The sequence below is a fragment of the Syngnathus typhle genome, linkage group LG12 (assembly GCF_033458585.1).
Source record: "Syngnathus typhle isolate RoL2023-S1 ecotype Sweden linkage group LG12, RoL_Styp_1.0, whole genome shotgun sequence".
NCBI lineage: Eukaryota > Metazoa > Chordata > Actinopteri > Syngnathiformes > Syngnathidae > Syngnathus > Syngnathus typhle.
The window spans coordinates 5560917-5585720 of NC_083749.1; the positions used below are offsets into that span (position 1 = coordinate 5560917).

The 24804-nt window shown below is 40.5% G+C and overlaps 2 protein-coding genes across 3 annotated transcripts; both read right to left on the reverse strand.

The window, feature by feature from the left end:
- Positions 1-1516: 1516 nt before the first annotated feature.
- Positions 1517-23443, reverse strand: cercam (cerebral endothelial cell adhesion molecule). Of its 2 annotated transcripts, XM_061293347.1 has the most exons (16): positions 23384-23443; positions 19716-19797; positions 15001-15154; positions 12319-12411; positions 6722-6899; positions 5812-5922; positions 5603-5720; positions 5326-5460; positions 5049-5253; positions 4807-4926; positions 4643-4719; positions 4129-4235; positions 3913-4045; positions 3730-3857; positions 3426-3629; positions 1517-2879 (listed from the first exon to the last, which is right to left on the reverse strand). In XM_061293347.1, exons 5-16 carry the CDS (start codon positions 6835-6837, stop codon positions 2645-2647), a joined length of 1689 nt encoding a protein of 562 aa, XP_061149331.1. In that variant the 5' UTR covers positions 6838-6899; positions 12319-12411; positions 15001-15154; positions 19716-19797; positions 23384-23443; the 3' UTR covers positions 1517-2644. The 2 variants fall into 2 exon arrangements, with proteins under 2 accessions (XP_061149331.1, XP_061149330.1); XM_061293346.1 differs by lacking the exons at positions 12319-12411; positions 15001-15154; positions 19716-19797; positions 23384-23443 and having other exon boundaries at positions 6722-12286.
- On the reverse strand, positions 16613-24196 carry urm1 (ubiquitin related modifier 1). The gene is made up of 5 exons (XM_061293349.1): positions 24107-24196; positions 23384-23454; positions 19716-19797; positions 18267-18315; positions 16613-17776 (listed from the first exon to the last, which is right to left on the reverse strand). Exons 1-5 carry the CDS (start codon positions 24139-24141, stop codon positions 17708-17710), a joined length of 306 nt encoding a protein of 101 aa, XP_061149333.1. The 5' UTR covers positions 24142-24196; the 3' UTR covers positions 16613-17707.
- Between the last annotated feature and the right edge of the window lie 608 nt (positions 24197-24804).

The following is a 24804-nucleotide window of genomic DNA, read 5'->3' on the forward strand; positions in this document are numbered from 1 at the left end:
AGTGGTGTCAGCCGAACCGACCGGTCATGAGGTCAAATTCCGCCCGTTTTTTGTTAAATGTATAACTTCAAATCTAGTCTGTGGAAAATTAATAATAACTCTAGAATTATTTTAAGACACGAACTTGCAAATTAATAGATGCAGACATTTTTGAGTCAAAGTGAAGTCAGGACAGTCAATGCATAATAAAATGCTATTAAAAAAACTCAAAAAATGCATACAAAACATGTATGTGAAACCCCCACCTGCAGCCTGGCAGCCAATGAGGATCTTACTTCAGGAAGCCTCCTGCAGAAGGAGGTTCTTTCCAGTTGGAATCCACGGGAACAGGACTAGAGCGGTGGAATCTCACAATCTTCTGAATTTGCACCTCTGTCAACCCTGTGAAAATTAACCCAAGGAACCTTTGAACGGGACCCTTTGAATCCTAACCATGGTCTTGGATAACAATATCTAATCTGGACTATTATATATCAAGTGTGCACAGTCAACAAGATTAAACTAAAAATTAGGACATTTGAGTTTGGTAGATAGTCTATTGTTACAATTGGATTGGGGGGGAAAAAATCTCTTATTACTCACATATCTATCTCATGACATTGACCTAAAAATAAATCACTTACAGACACAGCAAATGTGTGTGCACATGAATGCACTTGTAAATTCTTTTGCTAAAAACCCAAGCTAAACTTAGCTACTGTACACCTATTAGTGTAGCTGCAGTGCCATCTTGTGGCATCTCCAGGTTCTTGCAAAACAGAAAAAGAATCTACCTAATAAAACACCTTTATTTTAGTTTACTTTAGTTTGCGGATGAATCTCACTCAATCCGGTTGGAGTCGCTCTGTTCCAGATTAATCTAGGTCATGCAAACCAGATAGGTGGCTATGTGAGCAGCTGGGGTGTTGCTTGGAGGAGAAGTGCACACATGGATGCAACCTGAATAAGGTTGAATGGAAATATTATCACAGATGCGTAGCAACAACAGAAAATTGTCATGATTCAGTAGACTTCAGTTGATCATTAATAAGAATAAGTCGATTAGCCTCTTGCACAATATGAGTTCACACTCTTTCAGCGTATACAATAATATTGTTCACACAACTACTCATTGTGCCAAAGGTGTTCCGCATACAAACCTAAGACCAACTGGAATAGATCCAGTTAACAGTTAGTTGTGTGCTCATTGCAAATGTGGTCAGACCAGTTCAAATTTCAGAATTGTTTATAGACCCAGCAGATAAAGACTGAAAGTGCTATCGAGTGCAAATGTGTGTCATTGGAGGCAAATTTCACAGATGGCAGTCCTCTGATATCACTTTCCACAAAACCCCAAAAATGTTTGTTCAATCATTAACACCGATCCGACAAAGTTATTTTCAACATTTTAGATTGGTCAAGTTTGTAAAAATAATACTCACATGTGTGAACTTACCAACAGTGTGAAAAAATATTTTTACTCATGTCTGATAAGATTGTCCATCTATAACAAAAAGTCACAGTCAGACAATGAGAATGTTTTGATTCCGGATATTTATGATATTGTTGTTGCTTTCTTGTATTGTAACACAATGCATGATGCACAGAAGACACTGACAAGCGGAAAAAGTTGTGAGACAACAAATAAATTAAGACATTGAGATGAACAAAGCAATGCAATGCAACGCCAGTTTCATTGACGTGTGTGCGCTGTGATTGCGTTCAAAATCTATTATGGAGCATCGGAAATATTAGTTACTTGAATTGTAACCCCGTCGAGATGAATTTAAAGAGGAAGTCGGTGATTCAAATCAAAGCTGGAGTTGGGAGTATTTAGTTGGATGACAGGGATAATATTAAAAAATGTCTGATTATGATGCAGCGTCAGATTCTATACATCAGTTTGTGTGCCTCAGGAGAGCTTGCATTTTTTTTCCCCCCTTGACTTCTGTTCAAAACAAGTTAGGCATCATATAAAATCTGAAAAATAAAATGTAGGTAGAATTATGTTGGGGCGATTATTTGGCTTCGCACACAGAACATACTTGTATCAGGGAAGGGACAGGAAGTGCAACTGGTTTAGTCAATAAACTCACAGTGCAGTTTAGCTTCTAGCACACAGACGCCATGTTTATAAAAAAAAATAATAAACAGTGCAGTGGAAAAGTAAATATCTATATGCAAAAGTAAATAAGAAGTTTGGAATGTTACCATACTGAATATGAATCAAATGATACCCTTAACTCCAATGTAGGTAGTAAAAGATGAATTTTGCCAAACTGCAAGGAAAACTCGTCGGGCACCCCTGCAGTGTCCTCATTAAAAAAAATTGCAAAGGTTTTTTTTTTAATTCTCTTTCAGATAGTGTAGGTGTACCTAATAAAGTGAGTGCACTACTGCTCCAGATACAGTATACGAGGTACATTTGGTTATGAACAAACAAATGAATAGTTTGTCACAATCGCAAAATGTTTTTGTGCACCGTGTAAGAAAACCTGTCCCTGATGAACACAAAATAAAAAAATGTCAACCTTACCACCATCATGTCACCATTAACGTGCTTTGCAGGAAAGTCCACCTTAAAACGGCACAGGGTGGTCGACATGACATGGGGTGGGATTGCGACAACACTTTGTCCCGACAGTGTTCACCTCTCTCTCGCCTCTTAGAGCTCGTCCTTGTAGGAAGCCGACAGCATCTCGGGTGGGGGTACGCCCCCCTTTAGGGTCTTGTGGGAGCCCCTCCAGTCTGTGCGCACCGCGTCGTCGTCCCACAGCGTTGACGTTTCGGTGTCGCTCACCCATTGTGGGTCGCCGGCGTAATGGCAGGGCTGCACCAGAAGTGGGCGCGTGCTGAAGGTTTGTAAATTCCTGTTGGGGAAGTGGGACTTGTAGTCCTCGCTGTGAGGAAAGAAAAAATGAGGGAAATATTAACCCCACATTATAACATAAATGTGGAACTCAGAAGTGCTGTGTTGTCATTGTTCAGTCCTTAGTGGTTAAGTGTAGCGAGTTGAATGAGAATCCCAGAGGCGCTGGCTATAATCCATTTTTCCACACATGTTCGAGAAAAACGGACACAGCCAGGCCGTCTGATGAGTAGGCCTCTCAAGTATTTTACTCCGTGTGTTTTTCGGTATCTCATTCACTCTGCAGCTGGATGGCCAACTATGTGACATGAAGGATATTCTGGGATTGGGATTGCATGCAAATGCAAAACAAAAAATAACGCGAGGTACAAAGAACACAATGACAACATGTGTTAACGTTTTGCCGTGGGTCATTAAAACAAAGTGAGGGGGAGGAAGACAGCGGCTGGGAAAAGTTAAACACGCGTCGTAGTGATTATCATCTAAAGGTGTGTTTTGATAAAAAAATAAACACTCTATATTTCCGGGTGCAGCCACACAAAAAAAAGAAGGATATGGAAAGGAATCCAATACGTACTTGGGATGTTTGTCGTACATGATGGGGAGGAATTCGTCGACGGGCAGCATCTTGGAAAGCGGCTCAGCGTTGACCAGCTTCTGGGCACCTTGCTGGGAGATGGCGTAAGAGAGAGTCCAGTAGGAATAGTCTGCCACTACCAGATTCTGGACGTCGTCCACCGCTTCTTCTTTTGCCGGGTTCACCTGCTTCCTGCCAAAGTATCTGTGGCAAAAGAAGGCAAAATGAACATGTTCTTGATCCATAATCTTCCTGACAAAACAAAACCTCTCGCATTGGATGAGGCCATTTGAATTTGTCTCACATGAGGTCCCAGTCCAGCTCCACCTGTTCCACCTCCTCCATCAACCGCAGGACTCGTCGTTTAAAGTTTGCCTGGAAGCGGACGTCGTCCTCCAGCACCAGAGCTTTGTCCAGTTGCAAGTCCACCATCTGGAGAAAACAACTTTAGCCTTCAATCTAGACATTTTGATGAAGCTTTTGTTACCTCCTTCCAGATGTAGAAGTGGCTGAGGAAACAGCCCACCTCTCCTTTGGTGAGAGTACGTCCCGAGAATGGGTCGTAATAGCCCGGTAGTAAGTCCACCCCCAGAATTTTGATGTCACTGCTGTTCAGTGCACTACACAGACACACAGATGTGGGGTGGGCGGGGCTTATTGTGCTCCCATCTTTCAAAGAGACTTTCTGTAAGAGTGTACTCACTTTCCATCCACAGCGTCAACTACCTTGACGTCGACCTCCAGCTCATTCAGGGAGAACAACATCCTCTGTCTGCGGTCGGGGCGCCGGCGCAAATTAATCAGGTAAATCTAAGGAAGACAACAAAAATATTGCGAGGATGTTCATCCGGAAAAAAAAGGCCTTTTTATTATTTTTATTTAAAATACATTTGAATTAAGTATGTTTTTGCTATGGATTTTAGTTTTAAAATATTCTACATATTATTCCATTTGTTTGCTAATAAACAAAAGCAAAGAAAAAACAACTAAACAAATGAACAGAATTATGCACTTGTCAAGCATAACAGACTGGAAGAAAGTTTCCGAACATTTTCCTGACGAGACAGGAAAAAGTTTTCCCCCTGTTATGCTGCCAATAGACACCTAATATTAATAAGAATGTGCACAAACGCAAAACAATGTAGATGTTTCTATTGCTCCTTGAAAATAAATCAAATAATTCCCTTCGTGTAAAATTGATGGAGAGTTGTATTTACCTCATCAAAGCCCATCAGGTCTCTCTGCTTGGGTAACATGTGGGTGTATCGGGAGGGCTTCATTGGAGGGCCATCAACTGTTAGAAGAACCACAACAGACAAAACACATTGACGGCATTCTTTTATGTGACGTAAAAGAGGAAGAAGACCAAACAAAGACTTACTCATCGACTCCAAGTGAACGTGGACAAAATTGAGGCGATCGTCCTCAAGAGTGTGGTGAGGTTTGGCCGGGATATTCAAGTAGCCGTAGCGCTCCTTGTTGCACAGGTACATCTGAATCGCTGTAATCAATTCACAAATAATTACAAACAGGAAGACCGAAGTGAAGACTGAAGACATTTTTTTACTGATTGAGATCAACTGATACTATTATTGAGGATGGCACAAAGTGGAGCGTTTAAACCTGCAGCTCGGCAGGAGAAGGCAAAGACGATGATGTCGTCGTAGGGCCAGGAGTATTCCTTGTGAGGAGGGTAGAAAGCCAGTTTCTTCATTCCCTCTTTCCTTAAGTCCAGCAACATGGTGGAGTGCACCATCGGGACAGGGAAGCAGCCCAAGCGGTAACGGTGGCGGGTGGGGAAATACTCTGCTGTCCTTCGATAATAGCCCTAAAAAAAATATTGAGGATTTAATTATTTTTTTTTTTTTTTTAAAGAGAAGATGTTGAACTTGGGCCTCACCTGTGGTGTTATTCCACACCAGTAATTGGAGTACGCTCCCTGAGAGTCCAGCATGGGAGCTATGACTGACTTGTTCTCAGCTATCAGCAGGTTGAGTGCGTTAGGGTTGGTAAGGATGTTATCGGTGTCTGCATACTAAAACAAAAATGTCATTTGATTCACACTTGCGTTTTAAAAAATAAAAAATAAAAACGAATTCAATATAACCAAAACCTCCATTGATGGGAAATTGTAACATCAATCCGCTATTTGTGTTTATGTCAGTTGTATTGCGTACCAGGATGTAGTCCGCCCAGCGTTTCTTGGCAAAGTTAAGCGCCGCTTGCTTTAGCTTCATCACATACTCGTATCTGGTGTTAGGCCAGTGTTTGGGACCCATCTCTCCCGCGTAGGACCTGAAATGAGGCATTGAGATTCACATTTCGAGGAAGATTAAAAAAACAATCAAACAAAGAGATAGTCAAAGATGTCAAAATGAAGGCTTACACAGGTTGCTCCATGGGTCTCCACTCCACATAATGGTAAAATTTCTGCATGATGGTGAGCCACTCTTTGAGGATGGCTGTGGTGTTATCTGCATTGTGATCAGTGGCAGCCCTGAGGAGCACACAAAATGCAGGTTAAAAAAAACACACAATCAATACGGACTGAGTGAGAAGGAACATGCTGGCTGCAGAAAACTGTTCGGAAAGAGAAATCACAAAAGCCGTCAAGCAAATCTACTGAACTGAGGCCTAAAACAAAAGTTAACATGGCAGCGATTCCAAGTCCTTCCCTGTGGTTTGCTCCATCCAACCCGCACGCCCAAATCAGCAGACGTTTCAACTGCTTCTTTCCTCCTTGCCAACGACTGAGTCATGAGCTCAATGTGACAAATGTGCGCCTACTTCTCTGTGCATTTTCAATTTCCAATATTCACCTAAACTCTACAATGGCAAAGACTCACAACCTAAACCTCAGAACAGTGAGGCGGACCACGGCTCCATTGTGATAGCCCAGGATCAATTTCCAGACTGCTTGACCCCACTTGGGTCACAGGCGTGCTCAGGTCTATGACTTTGGGGGAGACATCATCCAGAATGGACAGAAAATTCTATAGCAAAAGAAAAACTTGATTTCTAATTTAAAAAGTACCTGACCACAAAGACATGATCCCTTCTACAAATATGAATCCAAACTGCATTTGCTAAAAAGAAATGGGACCATATTCAGGTCTGACAACTTTAAAAGAAAAGAAAAAAAAAAGACCCATATTGGGCGTCGAACCTAAGTTTGACAAAGATGACACAAAAGTGAAATTTGACTGAACATGGAGCTGGTAGCAAGAAAGCTGCTAGGGGAATACAACTTTGTCACTTTAATACAATTATTTAAAGACCAAAATGAATATACCCACCACACCGAGATGCGATCTTTGGGGTAGTCGAGGCTCTCCAAAGCTCCAAGGTAGTAAGGCAGGGAGTGAGCGGCGTTCCTGGCTATGATGGCGACCACCACGGTCGGAAGCTGCATTCGCGACTCCTCGGGAGATCTCTCCTCGGAGAAGTAGCATCGGGACGGGCACAATAAGACACCTAAAACACAAACAACGTAGCGGAGCAACATGGCGAAACAAGCTCCGAATGTGCCGCTTCTCCTTCGTTTTCTTCTGGAAGGAAAGAAGGAAGGAGGAGTGCATGCAGCTGCCGGACGCGTCAGCAGTCCAAGTTACCACAAGGAAGAGGGAAAAAAGAAAAGAGGGCATTCCCAAGTTTCCAAGCCCCTTTCCCTTTTCCAGCGTACAAGTTCGAACATTTCCCCTCTTCTCGCCTTACAAGTTCCGCCTATGTAACAACTAATCCCATGTCACCAAATTGAGACACGTACCGCTAGGATTGAGTCCAAAAAACGAATGTCATATTTTCCTGTCACAATAAAAAGTATTATGTAAAGTACATATTCGGCTACAGAAAGTTATATTCTTTAAAAACTTGAGTATTGCAACGTGGAAACAAAATGTACCGACAAGCTGCAGTTACAACCGCAGTTGCAGGAATTGGCCACTGGGCGGCGCCGTTTGACCAATTACAAATCCCCATTTTCCCTTTGCAGTGGCAAATCGGTCCCGACATACGACGCGTCGGGATTACGTCACACGAGAAAAAAAAAGCACGCTCATCATTGCCATGAATGCCGCTCACGCTCTCTCCTATTTGTTATTTGTATTCTATAAAATACATTTATATTAATTTAGCTCGCAGTCCCACGTAATGTAGTTCAATGCGTGGGATTCTTTGTGTTGTATGCTTAAAGGATTTAACTGGGAATGATAATAAACAGATTGATGCAAACACTTGGCCTATTTTTCCAAGAATTGCATTACACCATTTCTTCCCTAATATGAAAACTTTCATCCCAATATTGTAACTCATTGTCAAAATTTAAATCCTTTTTGGAATAATTCTTGCATCATGAAAATCATTTCTCGCTTACTGTGCTAACGTTTCTCCTCATAATATTGTCAATTTTTATCATGATATTACAACCTTATTAAGAAAAACGATATTGAATATTACAACTTGTTTCTTTTAACATAATATTATACATAACATTCTATTTTTCAATATTGTAACTTTATTCATACAATATCGCAACATTTAGCCGAAACAAAATGTGACTTTATTCTTGCAATATTATACCATTTTCTTTTAGAATTAATTTTGTTGGGACTTTATCATCTAACTTCATTACACATTTTTCTTGAATAATATTTTTTTGCTGTGATATTTTGAGCTGAAAATATGACAACTTTATTCTTGAAACTTGATGTCTTTTTTTTCTTAATGATATCATTGTCCTCCATATCAAAAATATAATGAATTAGGACTCTGTTGGCGGGCTCCAAGCATAAGCCCGGGCAACCACGGCTGACAATAGCAGCGTTGGGCATTAAAAAGGTCATTTGTGTGGACAGGTCAGGGGTTGAGGGTCAAAACTCTCCTTTTCATGACACCCCGAGTGTCGCCACGCTCACACACCAGCACACACACGCGCACACACACGTATGTCAGGAGGGCCACTTTCCCAGCGTTCGGTGGCTGCGAACGAGCTGGGAGAGTTCAACCTCGGGTGCGCTAACTTTTCACAGCGAGGTCAAGGGTGGCGTTGGCGTTAATGCGCGGGGGTGTGTGAATGCAGGGCATAAGGAAAAGGAAAAAGTTAGAGAAAGCATTCAAGACAAAAAGAAATTCATCATTGCTTGGCTAAAGAAAATCTATACAGACTCACTTGACTGCACCTGACATGTTTAAAGGGAGAGTTCAGCTAAATTAGACACATTACACAGAAAACAATTTGCAGATTGGGTTGAATTGTATAGAAGAAAAAACTTGACACACTTTGATCAAAGGTTTTAGGGTTATATTTTTTATTTTTATATCATTTTGTCAAGAAATATGAAATTGGAATGAAAATCTAATAAGGTTTTATATTAATGTAATTGTTGGAATTTTTTAAGTGTATTGATATCACTTTTCAGTCCTTATTGTTTGACCTAATATGAAATATTATTAGCAATTCAAGTGGTTTATTGTTACAATATAGTTAGTTTGAAAACAATACAATTTTACGCCGTTAAGTTTTATCATTATATTGATTCCTTAATTTTCATTTATTACGACTTGTTTTCTCTCACTATTTTCACATTACTAAAAGAATGAAACAATGTTTTCATTTTATTTTTTTCATTGTATTATGACTTGACTCTTACAAAGTAATATAATTTTATCCCCTTTGACGATTTGGAATGGAAACTTTTAACAACCAATCACAGCGTAGTTTGCGAATGTCACATGACTAAGAAAACAAGGTCGTTACCTGAGCACTGAGCAACGACTAATAGGAGCACATAGAACATATTATATAAGATAGCACCTTTTTTTTTCTATAGTAACATCTTTTAGGTTATAATATTGGAACTTTGACCCGGCCCGTCAACCCCCATCCTTTGCGCGCCCCTGCTTCTGATTGTGCTATGTTTTGCGTGACCTTACCAGCTCACCATACGATGGCTATCCATCCACTTTCTTTGTATAGCTTAAAATGTGTCTCTTGTGTGTGTTCAGATCAGCTGCGCATGGGCGTCCGAGATCCATGACATTCTCCCGAGCTTCCGGGACCTTTATTGCCGCGGCGATAATCAATAGCGTTCCCACAGAGACGTCTTTTTGGCCGGGGCGGGTCAATAGCTGTCACTCAGGGTCTGAGGCGAGGCACGTACCCTCTTACTCAGCAGCTATGGAGCGTTTGCTCTGTCTTCTATGGCTACACCCACTCCCCAATGGACCACTGATTCCACGCATCACAGTAGTTTGCACAATTCAAAAAATCACCGACTGTGTGGGTGTATTTTATAAGGATTTATCCAATTTACCCATGTGCATCATCATGATGCTCTTGTGGTGTGCCAAAAGTAATTCAAGCTACTATAACAAATGCAAACACATTAAAAACAGGTGGTGCCCCTATTTAATGTTTTATGTTCAAATCCTTGTAAAGTCAATCCAAAGATTTGTTGCTGAATCCATTATACTGTACATGCTTTAAGATTGGTTAGAGTTGCTGACAACATGGAAGCACAGCACGACTTTTAACTGCTTTTCAATGTTAGCTGGCGGCTAACTGGTGGTTTAATGTGGATATATATATTTTTTAGCTCAAACATGTTTAGGCTCAAGAAAGTTGGAAGGCAAAGTCGCATGCTTTTTTCAGCAGGCCGGGATGTCGCGTCCTACTATTTGAGAGTGATGACAACGGCTTGAAATTTCACAAGCCTCATTTCATATACCTGACTATATTTTTTTATATACTGGGCGATAGCAATTTAATTGAATTTAAAATGCATTGGAAATACTTGAAGGCCTGCATATTATTCATGATGAAATGGCCTGAAACGATTCATGTCGCTAAGTTTAGCATAAATAAATAAATTGCAGATGAAGATATAAACTTGATGTATAGGGGAGCAGCTTTACATTAGCGCTGTTACTCCCCGGATGACGCTGTCCATCCGCCCTGGTTGCTAGGCAACAGTGCAGCCAATGTCATGGCATGCGAGCTGGGGGGAGGAAGGAAGGTGTGTTTGTATGGGTGCTGTGGATGAGTGGGGGCGTGAAGTGGGGAAGAAGGGGAGTGAGGTTGGAGGAAAGAGTCACTTTTAATCCTTTAATGTGAGACATTATACCATGAGCTAATTCTTCCTGGATTTATTTGGCAGACACCAGATGCCGTTTTCCTGCTTTCCAGTACGTTTTTTATATTTAATACAGATGGTTTTAATTGTGAGACTATTGTGTAAATCTCATTAGTGTTATTTTTTTTTATTGGTCAGCAGGGCAGTTACATTTGAGACCTGTGGACTCTGCCTAGCAACAACAAAGCTTTATATAAGTGTTTGTCGAAGCAATCATTGAATTATTTGTAAATCAAATTTAGATTCCAACAAATAAAATCCAATCAAACATAGTAGAATAAGGTTGATTAAATAAAGTTCAAACTTTTTTTTTTTTTTTACTGGACATTTTTTAAGTACAGGACCAGTTTGTCAGCTGCTTAAGAAAAATAAACACGCCTCTTTTCCCATCAGGACAAAACCAGGTTGTAACTGTAATTATTTCAGTTCAATGACACTATTGTTCACACATGAGCATTAAATAGTTTAATTAATGAGCCCTTTGGAACTCTGTTGCTAACCAAAACAGCAGTGTGTAAATAGATCTCGTAAATAGCCTTGAAGATGATGGGGACAATATAACGAGCTGAAATCTGTTTCTCTTCTACTTTTTCCTGACGTGCAGGGAACCACGTTTTTATGACACAACAGTGCTAACCACAAAATCAGTGTACCGAGAGGGTATTTAACGCTTCACGCAGATTACCCCACTCTTAGCACAACCTCATAGTCAGCAGTAGGATGAAGATGCCTTCACCCGATGAGGTTCGGCCCAAGAATTCCCATGCGGCTTTTGTCTCCCTTCTATCCCTCCACGGGATGGTCTGATAGCCCACCCTGCCGACTGGGCCTCCCTCTCCCCTGCCAAACCTTTTAGCCAGCGGGTTAAACATTGATTTGTGAATGGGGAGAGGCACAGTGGTCCCCGCGTGGAGCCCAGCAGTCCCCTACTGCTTCTGTGTGTACACACACACACGGCCACTATACACCACCAAGAGCATCGGTTACCATAAAAGGCGCTCAGCCAAAAGGCCTTCATTCAACGTGCCGGACTGAGCCCTCACATTTTCTTTGTCACTGTTGCTACTTAGACAAAGATACTTGATTGTTTTAATCTCATTAAATAGTGAGTGTTAGAGCCACAATGAAGGAAAAAAAATACTATTACGGTGAAATTTGTTTTTGTTGGATTTATTCAATTTTATTTGATCAATTGGTTGCATAAGATAAAAATCGTCTGGATACACATACATCTAATTTAAAAAATTAATCTGAGGAAAGATGAGGTTTTTTTTCTGCAACCACTTGATGAAATAAATTCAAAACGTCACTTTTTTTTCAGCAATCTATGACTACTAGCTAATAAACATTAAAGTTGTCATTTAAAAAAAAAGTTTTAATTCTATGACAATAAAGTTGTAATGTAGAAAATAAGCCTAAACGTGCAAATATTGTGGAATGTTACGAGAAAAAAGTTATAATTTTAACGAACAAAGTTATGATTGCACAAAATTGAAGTTGTAAATATGTGAGGGAAAAAGTTAGAATTTTACCAGACCTATATAATATTACAAGGAAAGAAAATGAAAGAGAAAAAAAAATGTAAAGAGAAGAAATTCACAACTTAATATAAGACTGAAATGCTCTGGAATTACTTTGCGAAAAAGCAGCAGATGCTTTGGCGCGTTCTTCCCAACGTGACGTTTAATGTAGCTACGAGGTGAAAGCTCTCAAAACCCCAGCGGCAAAGAGGTGCGAGTGAAAGTGGAAGCCTCTTGACTTACTGGGTTCTCCCGCCTCAGGAGGAGTCGGCTCATGAAAAGGGCAAAGCGAGGAAGTGGAGGACGCGCGGTTTGCTTTTCACCACTTTTTGCAACCTGCAAGAAAAGAGCAATGAATGAGTGACTGGCTGGATGAATGAGAGGTGGGTTGAAGCTGGAGAGGGGCTCTGGCCCCGTGGATCAGCAGAGGTTAACTCGGTTTCTTCACAGAGATGAAAAGGGGAGAAGGAGGAGGGGGTGGATTGAGCTTTAAAGAGGAGGACCCCCTGCGCCCAGGGCGGGATCAGTCAGGATGATTTATTAGAGACACAAGAGAGAGGAGAGAAGAAGAAGTAAAAGGGACGGGGGGAGATTGTACGCATCAAACAAATGCTGCAGCGTTAGAAAGTGCTGAGACACTTTATTAAGTACACCCGAAAGGGCGAAAAAAGCCTTTAGCCACATCTAGCAAAACTGCAGCCAAATTCTGCAGCATCATTTATTTATGAACCACAAAAACATGGCGTAATTATCAAAAGCATCGGATTGACAAAGACAGGAAAGAGGTTTGATTAAAAGACAGCGTGTGGACATTTTGAAAGGCTGTTGGGAGTGATTTACAGCACCCATCCATGTTGGCAACAGAGTCTCTCAACACTTCACTTATAGCCACAGTTCTATATGAATATTAGATTTTTGTTTTTTGTCATGGAATTTTTTTACTTGACTGCCACTTGAAACTTTTATCAACAGCACAAGTATGACTAGTATTACATTTAATACATTTGCGTTTAATATTTTCAAAAATGTTTTAAAACATTTATTGAGGTAATTTTCTTATATTTAAGTTTAAATTTTCCTATATTTAATATTTATGTTCAAATTATGTAAAATGTTAATGGCTTAGAATAATGTTACGCATTTTAGCAACCGCAACCTCTCCCGTGTTTTTGGTGAATATTTGGACCTACTTCACTATTTCTTTTTCAGTATTGGTTATTATGTTGGTAATTGAAGAGCTAATTATTTCCTTTGGTGGTACTTAGTAAAAAGTAAAGATGGGCGAGTACTAATACCAGGTATCGTATCGGTCCGATACTGGAATTATATGAAGGTATCAGGTACTCGCGGACGCTGCCGATACCAGCCACCGTGACTGAAGGCAAAAAGAAAATGCCCAACATCAAGTAAGTCCTCCTTACCTGTAGTAGCCGCTATAATGTGTCAGTTTGACATGTGCAAATCATCAAATGCATTACAAAGAACGTCATCATTTATCATTGTGTTAAATTAATTTTGATCTATCAAGAGTACTGAAGGTCGTGAGTACGCAAGTGTGAATACTCAAACTCGGAATTTTCCAAAACACCTCCGAGCCCAAATGATGCTGCACAATAATAAACACATTGTCAAATCCTCTGACAGCTGCACACGTGGCGCAATCATCCATAAGGACAAAGTTGCTCAATTTGACAACACGTCTTCTGTCACCTCCCATAATGCACTTGTTCTTTAGCCAACAAGGAGCCCTGCTTAATACACAAATCTCCTCTCTTCTCTGCAGAATGGCTGCACATGGCGCTTGAAGGCACCACTTTATGTGGCAAGTGCCTGGCTGCAAGAGGCACACTGACACGTCATGCAGTGCGGGCCACCGAGTAAACACTGTCAGGATTGTAATCTCTCTGATTTGAGAAAAAAAAAAAAAAGAATTAAAGAGGGATGAGCAAAGGGGGCGAGAAGAAAAAACGGTTGTTGTGTCTTTAAGAGGAGCTGCTGGTTTCTCATCGCAGCTGTTGGCTGGCGTGCGTGTGTCACAGAGGACAGCCGAGATTCATGACTTAAGCAGTACAATGGACATTTATCACCCCGTGGTGTTATTCAAATTCAGTACCAAGCGAGGAGGCTCTCCGCGCTCCTCCCTGCGCCTTGCGTCGTTTTTTTTTTTTTTTGCCCCTTCTTTCTCCCCCACTCACTCTCTCCCCCACTCTCTCTCTCTCTGGTATTGTTGAAGCAAGAAAAAGGCAGCGGGGCACACCGACACGCACCCAGTCACAGCTCGACACCCACGAGGAAAGGATGGCGTGGAAGGGGAAAAAAGGGGAGGGGGCATTTTGCAAGGACGAAGCTGCACCTTTTTTTTTTTTTTTTTGCTTTTTTTCTGGGCGACGTTCGAACGCAACGACGCACGAGGGGCACTTGAACGCAGCAGGGAAGTGAAGCAACGACGCGCTCAAAAAAGAGGGAGCTAAGAGTGTGATATTTCATTTGTGAAGACGTTTTGGGGTTAAAATCCCGAAGACACCTGCAGCGGCGCGTTTCTCCTTTAAACGGGGAAGGATTTTCTCCCCCCTTTGGCCTTCTTCTTCCAATGGGAAAGCCTTTGTGCGTCTGGAAGTGAACCAATGACAGGTGCACAAATGGCGTCCTCTAAATGGACTTTATTAATCTTTTAGGGCAAATGAAAATGCTCATTTCTATTTCACGTTAAGGACTGTGTTTTTTATTTTATTTTAAGCGGCAAATGCTGCTCCAGAAATGTGCATTGACTTAAAGCTAACTTAGTTTTGCAAAAAGTCCATTTGCTATGTTTTCTAATGACAGCAAAAATGTTTAGTGTCCTGACTATGAGTGGGTGAGAATATGCACATTAGGGGAAACCTCATCGAAAAGCTACCCATTAAATGATATTTGAAGCATCGTTACCTTCCCGTGAGGACAAGTGGGGTCTTTTAGCGGCTGATTGTCCAAACGCAATTCTTGCGTCCACTCCAGTACGACCACCAAGAATTGTGTATGGACATCTGTTGCTGCAGACTCGCATTCATCACGTCACGTCGAGGCCTTTCCTTTAGTGTCACTGCAGGTAAGAAAAAGGAGGAAGGGGGGGAAAAAAGGTTGGAAATGTGTTATTTTGTTAGTTTGGACAAGGGGTGACAATTTAGCGAACGGGCACAGGTCTCGTGATGCGTTCAGGGAGGGGGGGACGTCTTGGGCCGCCCCCCGATTGGTATTTACACTTTGTCGAACATCTAATCAAGGCTGTTTGCTTTAAATGGCAAATATTGAGTGGGGGGGCGTCGATGTATCGACTTTGGTTTGGCAAATAGTAGAAAAGCAGTAAGTTGAATGCTGACAGGCCGCCCTGCGAGCAAGTGACGCACATTCAGCACCAAATAACCCCCCCCACTAATCTCACCATGCACCGTCCTGCAAAATTAGCAAAAAAAAGCTTAAATGTTTTTAAAACATATTGACCATAGGTCATGCAATAGATGTAATTCGTTACACTGGGATGTGTAAATGTCTTAAACAGTGTAGGCCTGACGAGACGTGATTTAGCAATAGGCTATATTTGTATTTATTTGAATGCATTATTGTCACTCCAAATAATGACAACTTAAAAAAAATAAAATGCTATAAACCTGGGAAGTAATTTCTTGTATAATATATTTATAATTTTGTTGATCTGGAGCGCACACACACTAACTTATTTTAGGATTTAATTAAAACGTGAATCACAATCACCGCGTATGTGTAAAAACGATTCACAGAAACCTTTGCATGCGAGTAAAAATGTGTTTTGTTTTGTGTCTTGCTGATGGAAAATGTTGCTTTATGCACACACAAAAAAAGCAATCAGGTTTTAAACTACATTGATTTGTTTTACCTTATTTAACACTGGAGGTAAAAAAAATATTTAAACTGTATTCATCTATGCTTGGCATGTGCTTTATATATATTTCCTAATAGATCGACAGAAGAAACTTAATGCATGCCAATCATCCACGTTGAGTGTGCATGCATGCTGCACTCCAAATGCATGCAAATTAACAAATCATAATTTTAACAATGCATAACTCTTAAAGGAATTAAGTACAGCAAAACGGGAAATGACTGCCCCCTTTGGGAAAAAAACATAATTGAAACGATCTCTTTGGTTTCCAATGAGGCCCTCGCGCACTCATTTGCATTTCCTTTTCAGCTTATTCTCAGACGCCAACTCGTTGCAAAATAGGAACTTACAGGAAAGATATTTTTTTCTGCAAAAAAGAGGGGGGGGGGGGGGTAGGAGCGTTCGTAGAAGAGGGCAGCCCGAGGCGACACCTCGACCTCCCGCAGTCATCCTGGAACACACACACACACACACACACACGAGGGCGCACGCGCGGACACACACTCACACAAACACACGTGTCTTGGATGGTTCCGCAACAGGCCTTGAGCAGGCAAAAAATGTCCCTCAAGTGACCATAAAATAACAGCATGTACAATTTTACAACAGGAAAAAACGGTGTGAAGTAAAACACAAAAACAGTTTTCAGATCAATTAATTTATTTAGAAAATAAAGCATTTGACAAGGCCTTACAAGTAAACACACTGAGCACTATTGTGGTGCTGTTATGTTACTAAAGGGGACTGTAAATAACGAAATATAAAGAGTTTTTAATTTGGTAACTAAAGAAGTTTTACATTTGAAAAATTAGGATGGTAAACATGGATATACATATTGTGTTTAAGCTGTTTTTCCTTAGGTAAAATGACAACTGGAATTATACACTGATGGAAAAACTATGAGGGAGACTCAATTATGTTATGAGAATGTTATGGCCTGAATTAAAAACAAAATTGAAATAAAGCTAACATGATACAGAGTTGTCACTTTCTGGGAACCACAAAATGATGTTTAAATGACGATGGGTTTGTGATTTGTAAAATTTGATTCTATAGTACAAAAAGAACAATACATTTGACACGATTTGAAACTACATTGGGGACTCAAATAATGTTTGTGTTTATTTATTGATAAATGCCACCTTGTCATAATGGCAAAAACTGCATTCCTGTTTACATTTACCAAAATTAAAAAAAGAACTACAATGGACAAAAGTAGGGGAAAATAACCGACAATGGGGGGCATAATTCAATTGGTAAATGGCACCCTTGTAATATCAGTAACATTTCTCCTGTTAGTCAATAAATGTTATTTCATGATGATTTAATTTAATTGGTAAATGGCAAACTAACAACAAAAGTGGCATTTCTCCTGCTATTAATTCATTCTAAAACAAATTCATTTTATTTGTGGAGTTTTAAAAATATTATGTTTATATTAAAACGGAGGGAAAATATGAATAATGCGTAGAAATAAAACACCCAATGGTGATGTGAGAATAATTTTGTATGGCACAGTGTCCACCTGGGAGAACCTTCTGCCAGACAAAAAAAGAAAAACAGTCCTCCAAGATTCCTATCAGAAAGCTTGGTAGCCATTTCTGAGATCCCCTCAGGCTCCTAAGGACCATCCATCACCTCGGCGGTCTGATGCAACGTCCAATGGGATTCAGCTTTGTTGGGATGTGAATGAGGAAAGCAGGATATAATGTGTCCATGAATGCGTCTGTGTGTATTCTATCCTCCATGCAAAGTGGAAATAAACACGACGTTGTCTCGCTCTTGCAGGCGGTAGTCCAACTCGCCCTGGAGGCCCCACAACATAACACAGTAAATATCCTTGTGTCAATACAAACATATTGCCCATGAATGGGGCTTGTGCACACAGAATCGTCTAAGAAGAGTGTGTGTGTGTCTACAAGGTCAGGCATCAAATGCGGTTGACCTATAGGGATCACAATGAAAGCCTTCCGCCGGTATACAGATTAGCCTTTGTGCTCATCTTCTAATTGTGACACGCAAGCATACTGTGAGGCACCACGCATGGCACAAAATGGAGGCCGGGTGCCCGCAATACTCCTCGACAACAAAGATGTCAAAAATGTCTGATGTATTTGTTGCTTAAATGTTTTGAGATTCTTTCTAAATAAAACTTCCTCTGAAGTTGTAGTTGTTTTTTTGTATCACAACAAATGCTTTGGTAGAGCCACATATGGCCCACGGGCCGTAGCTTTGCTCCCTTTGCTCTGTCGAACAACCAGATGTGAAGAAAGGCTACAAATTTGGCAGTGCTCACCATTAGCTCCCAGTCTGAATCGTTGATCAGCACCAAGATCCCAGGTCTCCTATAATGGCCGCGGTGATGGAGGAAGGAGGGGGGGGGGGGGGCAGGGAAGGGGTAATGAATCACACAGGTAAAGGTGGGGATCATAATATACTTCAATATGTGCAAAAGCTAAACTATAAAGAATGTAAACTAGCTATTTGAATACAAGATGGATGGGAGCATTTTTAAAATTTTGCATATATGTAAAAACCAAAAAAACAACATTTTCTCACATTATTTTACAAATATTTAACACTTATTTCCTTCTAAAGCTATTGGAGATTTTTAAGATTATTTTTATAGCGTAAATATCTTAAATACTTAATGTGATTTTTTATTATAAGCATGTAAAGATGTAACCAATTTTCCACATTGAGAATAATGAAGAATGTGTGTGGACAAAAACCCAATTAAAAAGAGACTTTTTTTTTTTAAGATGGTGAATAAAAAAAAAACTGGAACTATGACAATATTAGAGAAATGTAAGACAAAGACAACACCCTTCATCCCACCATTCAACACTCAGGGGCACCTCAGGAGCCCCTTGCATTGCATGTGTGTGGTCTTTTTTTTTTTTTTTTGTGGGGTGTAATGCAAACAACACGGGATATACAGCAGAAGCAGGAAACACAAATGAGCACAGTGGTACTGTTACCATCATATATATATATATATATATTGTGGCATGTGCTATATATATATATATATATATAGTTACCATTATATGTATTATATATTATATATAATATATATATTATATATTATATTATTATATTGTATATATATGCACACTTTTATATATACATACATATATATAATTGATGTTTATATTCATAATATTTATCTTTACATTTATATTGCAACATTATGGTAGAGAGTTCCATGTCAGTCTCAGTTTCCCCATTCTATTTCTTAAATGAAATTTAATGGAAGAGAGTAAACATAGAGATTATGAAGGGAATCAAAATGTCAGTTGAAATTAATGGAGAGCCAGAAGCATCACATACATCCTGATGAGGCTTTTAAACAAGTGTGGGAGGGAGAGGATGGGAGGGGCAAGGTTAACGGTAATGATGGACACATGACACAGACACACACACACACACACACAGTACATCTGTGTGCGTCATATGTGTCGATATGACATTAAAGTACAGAAGAACAACAACAACTGTAAAATGATCACAAAACGATAGAGGTCATAAAAACGGCTTGATGAAAGGAGACAATACACACGCTTACGACTAACGGAGCAGCTTTATAGGTGTGCTCGCTCTGTTCCGTGGTCAGGTGATGCTATAAATAGTGGTCCGCAAAGGCACGCCGTAAAACTCAGACGGTTCTGCAGCCAGCGATCTCTAATGACGCTACGTATCCTTACCGGCTTTTGAGAAACAGTACAATGACAACACAACTCACACAGAGTCGCCCTGGACAAAGAGCTCAGGCCGCTCCTTGAGCAGGTTGAGTCGGATCCACACCAGCAGCTGCTTCATATCCCCTGCAAAAAAAAAAAAAAAAGGCAGACAACAGAGGTCAGGGGTGAGAGGTCAAGGTGCGTGCTTTCCAGCCTCCTGGTCGATGTGACGCGACGGGACGGAGGCACCAGGCGGGACGTGGCCGCATGTATATGTATGAGTTCATGTGTTGGCGTTGAGGGGGGGGTGGGGTGGGGTGGGGAAGGCTAATGTCAATGGCCAAGGGTGACATTGATCACCTTGCTCAGACTAGAATAGAATAGATGAGGCTTTAGTAGTCCCGCAGTGGGGAGATTTTGGTTTTACAGCAGCTAAGTGGACAGCGGCAGCACATAAGAATCATCAAGAATTACACGGCTGATAATATCAACGTACGTATTTACAACATCAGGGAGACTGAGAAGAATAAGAGCAGCTGTTTGTGTGGCAACTGCACTTGATGACGAAGCTAGAACAACATTTGAAAGCAAGCACACATCATACCAGTGTACAGATTGTTTACGCAAGCTTGATTGTTTTCTTTGTTAGAGTCAAAGGCGACCGGGATTGAACGCCATCGTGGCTGGCATTGAATGAGCACGACCTCATCTGCGGCGACGCTGACCCCGTCGACAAAGGGATAAGCCGCGCTCAGACCGGGCGACAATGAGCACTTTTAGGATAAATGCAAGCAACCCCCCCCCACCTTGCTAAACGCCATCGCCCAATGAATATATTAGCTTTATGTTAAATGTGTGTGTTTTCTAAGACAAAATGATTACACTCGTGTACGAGTAAAAGTCACACCACACAATTCTTATGCGAGGATTTCTTTCTGTCAATCGACAAAAACTAATATTAGGAAAAAATATGATTGGAAAAAAAAAAAAATGTTTATCATGCATACATATAATTGCATGATTAGCTAGATCGAATGCATTCGGGAACTAAATGTGGCCCTTGTCACAAGCGCATCCAAATGATGGCAAGAGAGGATAAAAAAAAAGAAGAGAAAGGAAAAGAGAAGAGGTGGGGCGAAGGTATGACGAGGTGAAGCAAGGTAGGGAGAAGGTATCAGTCGATTCACGCTGTGACGCAGCAGCAATGGAAGGCAACACAATATGAAAATAAATTGGTTTAAAATCATTAACAAGAACAAAAACAATCTTTGAAATATCACATAAAAAAGCAATTTATTTCTGCCTTTTTTATGGCAACTATCTGTTCATATAGATTAAATGTTCCTCTTCAGAAAAGAAAATCAACACAATTAAAGCTTGCATCAGTGTAAATAAAAACAGTATCAACAAAAATAAAATTTAGCGCACAGTGAATCAAAAATGGTGCAAATATGATTTGCAGCGCTACCTGTCAAGTGTCACGTGTGTGTGCATGTGCGTGGGAGAGAGTGTCAGCGCGAATGTGTGTGTTTGCGAATGTACCTACGCGAGTAATGTTCATTTTCACTGCAGTGCTATAAGGCAGACGTATAACAATGCGAGTGTTTTGGGCCCAAACACACACACACATACACACAGTAAACAAAATATTAGAGACATCTTAGTACAATATGATGCGTTCCCCCTCTATGAAACATATTGTTCAATTAAACAGTCTTGGGGGAAAGAAATGAACACCTTTCTCTTATTTTAAGGTGACATTTTGGTAGCGCTCACTAGATTGTGCAAGTGTACCTAAAGCTACACACACACACACACACACCTGCAGGCCTAAAAACAGAAGTAATCAGCAGAAAAGTCATAACTCCTTTGCAGTCAGACCCCTTCTCCTTTTTCCTCACTTTCTCCGCTATCGACTGTTTGTGCTTTTCTCCATCATTACCACTCGGCCCCCATTTTGCTTTTCATCTACCCCCCCACCTTCCTCCCAATAAAACCTGCTCTCCTCCTCCAGGAAGACACGGCCATCATTCAAACTGTGCCCTAAAATAGAAACAAGCCATGGCGAGGGGGCGCGGGGGGGGGGGTTTTAATGGCGTTGCCGTTAATGGCTGCTAGTTCAGATTAAACCCGAAAAGGCAGCCTAATGTAGAGTAAATATATGTGGTGTCGTTCTGACGAAAGGTGAGTACAGAGGGGGAGAACACGGACGTCGCCATCGTCGCCGGGAATGAGCGCTGATAAAACAAAATGGACATGAGCGAACGAGTAAAGGGGAGAAAGTGCGTCACACGTCCTTGCCGTGCATCATGGGAGTTTATCGCCGTGTGGGTGCCGGGAAGGAGAAGCGAGGGGAGAGAAAAGGCGCCATTTTGATGGAGATTCAAAACCGCCAATGCTGAGTGTTTTTCTTCTTTTCATAAGACCGGCCAATCACTGCCAGTGCTGTCTATTTTTTTTTTAGGGCGGGGGGGGGCTTTCTTTGACCGATTATGACGGTCGTGTGACTACGAGTGATCCATCTTTCCACTGATGTAAAAACGACGAGACCCCCAGACCATTGGGGGTTTTCGCTTGTGTGCGTGCGTAGGAGAGAGGAGAGTGGGGGCGGGGTCTTTCAGTCGAGGGTCATCAATCACCGGCTGGGGTCACAGAGAAATAAGAAGGATTCAGAAGCAATTATATTTGCCCTAACCCACCCCGCCCCTTCAAACGCCACTCCGCCAACACACACACACACACACAGACTACAATAATTAAAATTATATGGAAGAAACTGGATGTTAAAATGAGCATTTTAGTGAAAAGTTTATTTCTGTAAATCAAAAAAAAACAAAAACAAGTAGGTGATTTGTGGGCTTTAGTATAAAAATTGAAATGACACAAACTAAAAAACGTGACAATATTTTACTCAATGTGTTTTTGAATTGAACCAGTTATTGACATGCGACATCCTATATCTGGGTCATATATTACACACACGTATAAACGCACACGAGTGGTGTGGCGTGGTGCACTAAGGTTATATCGTCTTAAACATTCCCTTCTCTGGTCAACTTTTGTGTCGTCGTCACCGTGGTAACACTAGCGTCACGGCTGCTCGTCCTTTGTTTGCTCCAAAACCAATATGACACTTATTTCTCCCGCGTTCATTCCAACCTGCGTGGAACCCTGCAGCTAAAGAGCAAGGTCCTGACTTTAGTCTTAGGGAATTCCCTTCGGTGGATTTTCTTATCTGTGTTTTGTTGTCCTCTAGAAATGAACATGGACAAAAAAAAAAAATGAAATAAGAGGACTAGGAGGATGAACCCTAATTCCACTCTTGTAAAGCCACACAAACCCTTTGAGTCTTCTTTACTGCCTTTTTTACTGCCTCCGTTCACACTCTGGCACTACTCGTCAGGGACAATAGGAGGAAGAAAGAGAGAGACATATAAGGGCAAGATGGATATAGGAAATATATACCCGACGCTTTATAGCTTATGTATGTTTAAGATGAGTAACACACGGACATAAAAATGTAGAGGCCTAGTATGCTTACACCTTCATCACGTTGGCCTTTTTAACCCAATGCGGCTGTGATTGGCTGACATTGCGTCTCTCAATATATATTTTTTATTCTACCTCCACCAGTGCTTGCATGGACAAATACCATTAATAATATTTATTATTATTAATAACAATCTTGACTTGTCTATGAAGACAAACAATAGTGTGGAGAGACACTCACAAGGTTCTTCATGGCTTGGAAGAGTGACATGATGTTCCTTCACACCACCAAAAAGAAGCTCTGCTCCTCCACTGGAAAAGAAATAGAAACATTAGATTTTTCTGTCATAAAACAAACTATCCATATTCAAAGTAAATATGAATGCGGTAGATTGACGAAATACACATTCAAGCCATAGTTTAAAAAAAAAAAAAAAAAAACTGAAAAATGGTATTCCTATAATACATGTATTATTTCACCACAAAGAGTCCACAAAAAAGTATTGCAAACAGACTTACTCACCATTTAAGGTGATAAGTATACAAAAATAATCCAGGTTGAAAGAGCACGTTATTTATGACGGCAAGAATCATTTTCTTCTTCTCCGCATTTGGGAAAACTAATCTTCTAAATACACACAAATATGCAGTTCATCTGGCATTACCGTGTCAGTATATTAGAAATCACAAGATTATCGTATTTACACACCTTTCCAACCGGTGAAGAAGCTCTAATCTTTCTGGCAGAGCAAGTCAGGTTGACGGAAACAGCTCGAGGCTACAAACACAGCTAATTTATAGCTAGCTTCTCCACCGCTTTACGTCTTCTTAAACTACACAGAAGTGTAACTATGAAACAATAACTACTGGAACTATTGCGTGGTGTCGTTTCCTCCCACTAAAAAAAATCCGGGGTTCGTTTGGAAACACAATAAAGAGTCGCGAAGGGTTTTGAAAGACCTACCCAAACTCCAGATGTATAGCTACGGGTGCAGCCATCTTGTCGGCATATGCAGGAAGTGACGCGTGTTACGCGCGGGAGGGTGGGGGGCGTTGTAAGGCGTGACGCAATGAACAGACGTCAATTTCCGTTTTACGAAACAACGAACGATTTTAGGATTTTTATCTTGGAAAAATCTTTATTTTATTAAACATGATTAAAAATATTTGGGAAGATAAATATGTACAAAACTATTTTCTAACAACTATCATTTGTTTTAGTTTAATGCATTATTATCTTAAAACAAGTCAATTATTTATAATAAATATAGTTGACTTATTTAAATGTTAAACACTCAGTCACACAATTCTAATATTTAGACTTCTACTATTATTGTCAGCAAAAACACAATTTCCAATACAGTACTTGGTTTTCTATCAATTATTCTATGAAATTAATCAAAAATTAGTTGGTGTTGAACTATTTCAATAGTCAAGTATGACATGGCTGTGTGAATCCACATCTGCCTCTTTATATAGATGCTCAGTCATACTGGTGACAGTTCTGGAGCTAGTGGGGTACAAAGTGGGTGTGCATGCATATGTGTGTCTGTGCTAAAGGGTCAGTCAGAGGTTTGAATTGCAAATGGTTCTGCCTTCTGTTGGCGTCCAAGCCTTCGCAGTCTCTTTCCTCCCCTGTATTCATGTGTTAATGAGGAGTCA

What these genes read in the sequence shown, in the direction of transcription:
- cercam (XM_061293346.1), bottom strand. Translation starts at nt 6,930, where the DNA reads ATGTTGCTCCGCTACGTTGTTTGTGTTTTAGGTGTCTTATTGTGCCCG. An exon ending in GTTGACGCTGTGGATGGAAA is followed by an intron (nt 4,046 to 4,128) that starts GTGAGTACACTC and finishes GTGTCTGTGTAG; the next exon opens with TGCACTGAACAGCAGTGACA. An exon ending in GAGCTGGACTGGGACCTCAT is followed by an intron (nt 3,630 to 3,729) that starts GTGAGACAAATT and finishes CTTTTGCCACAG; the next exon opens with ATACTTTGGCAGGAAGCAGG.
- urm1 (XM_061293349.1), bottom strand. Translation starts at nt 24,141, where the DNA reads ATGGCTGCACCCGTAGCTATACATCTGGAGTTTGG. An exon ending in GCTATACATCTGGAGTTTGG is followed by an intron (nt 23,455 to 24,106) that starts GTAGGTCTTTCA and finishes TTTCTTTTCCAG; the next exon opens with TGGAGGAGCAGAGCTTCTTT. An exon ending in TCCAAGCCATGAAGAACCTT is followed by an intron (nt 19,798 to 23,383) that starts GTGAGTGTCTCT and finishes TTTTTTTTGCAG; the next exon opens with GGGATATGAAGCAGCTGCTG.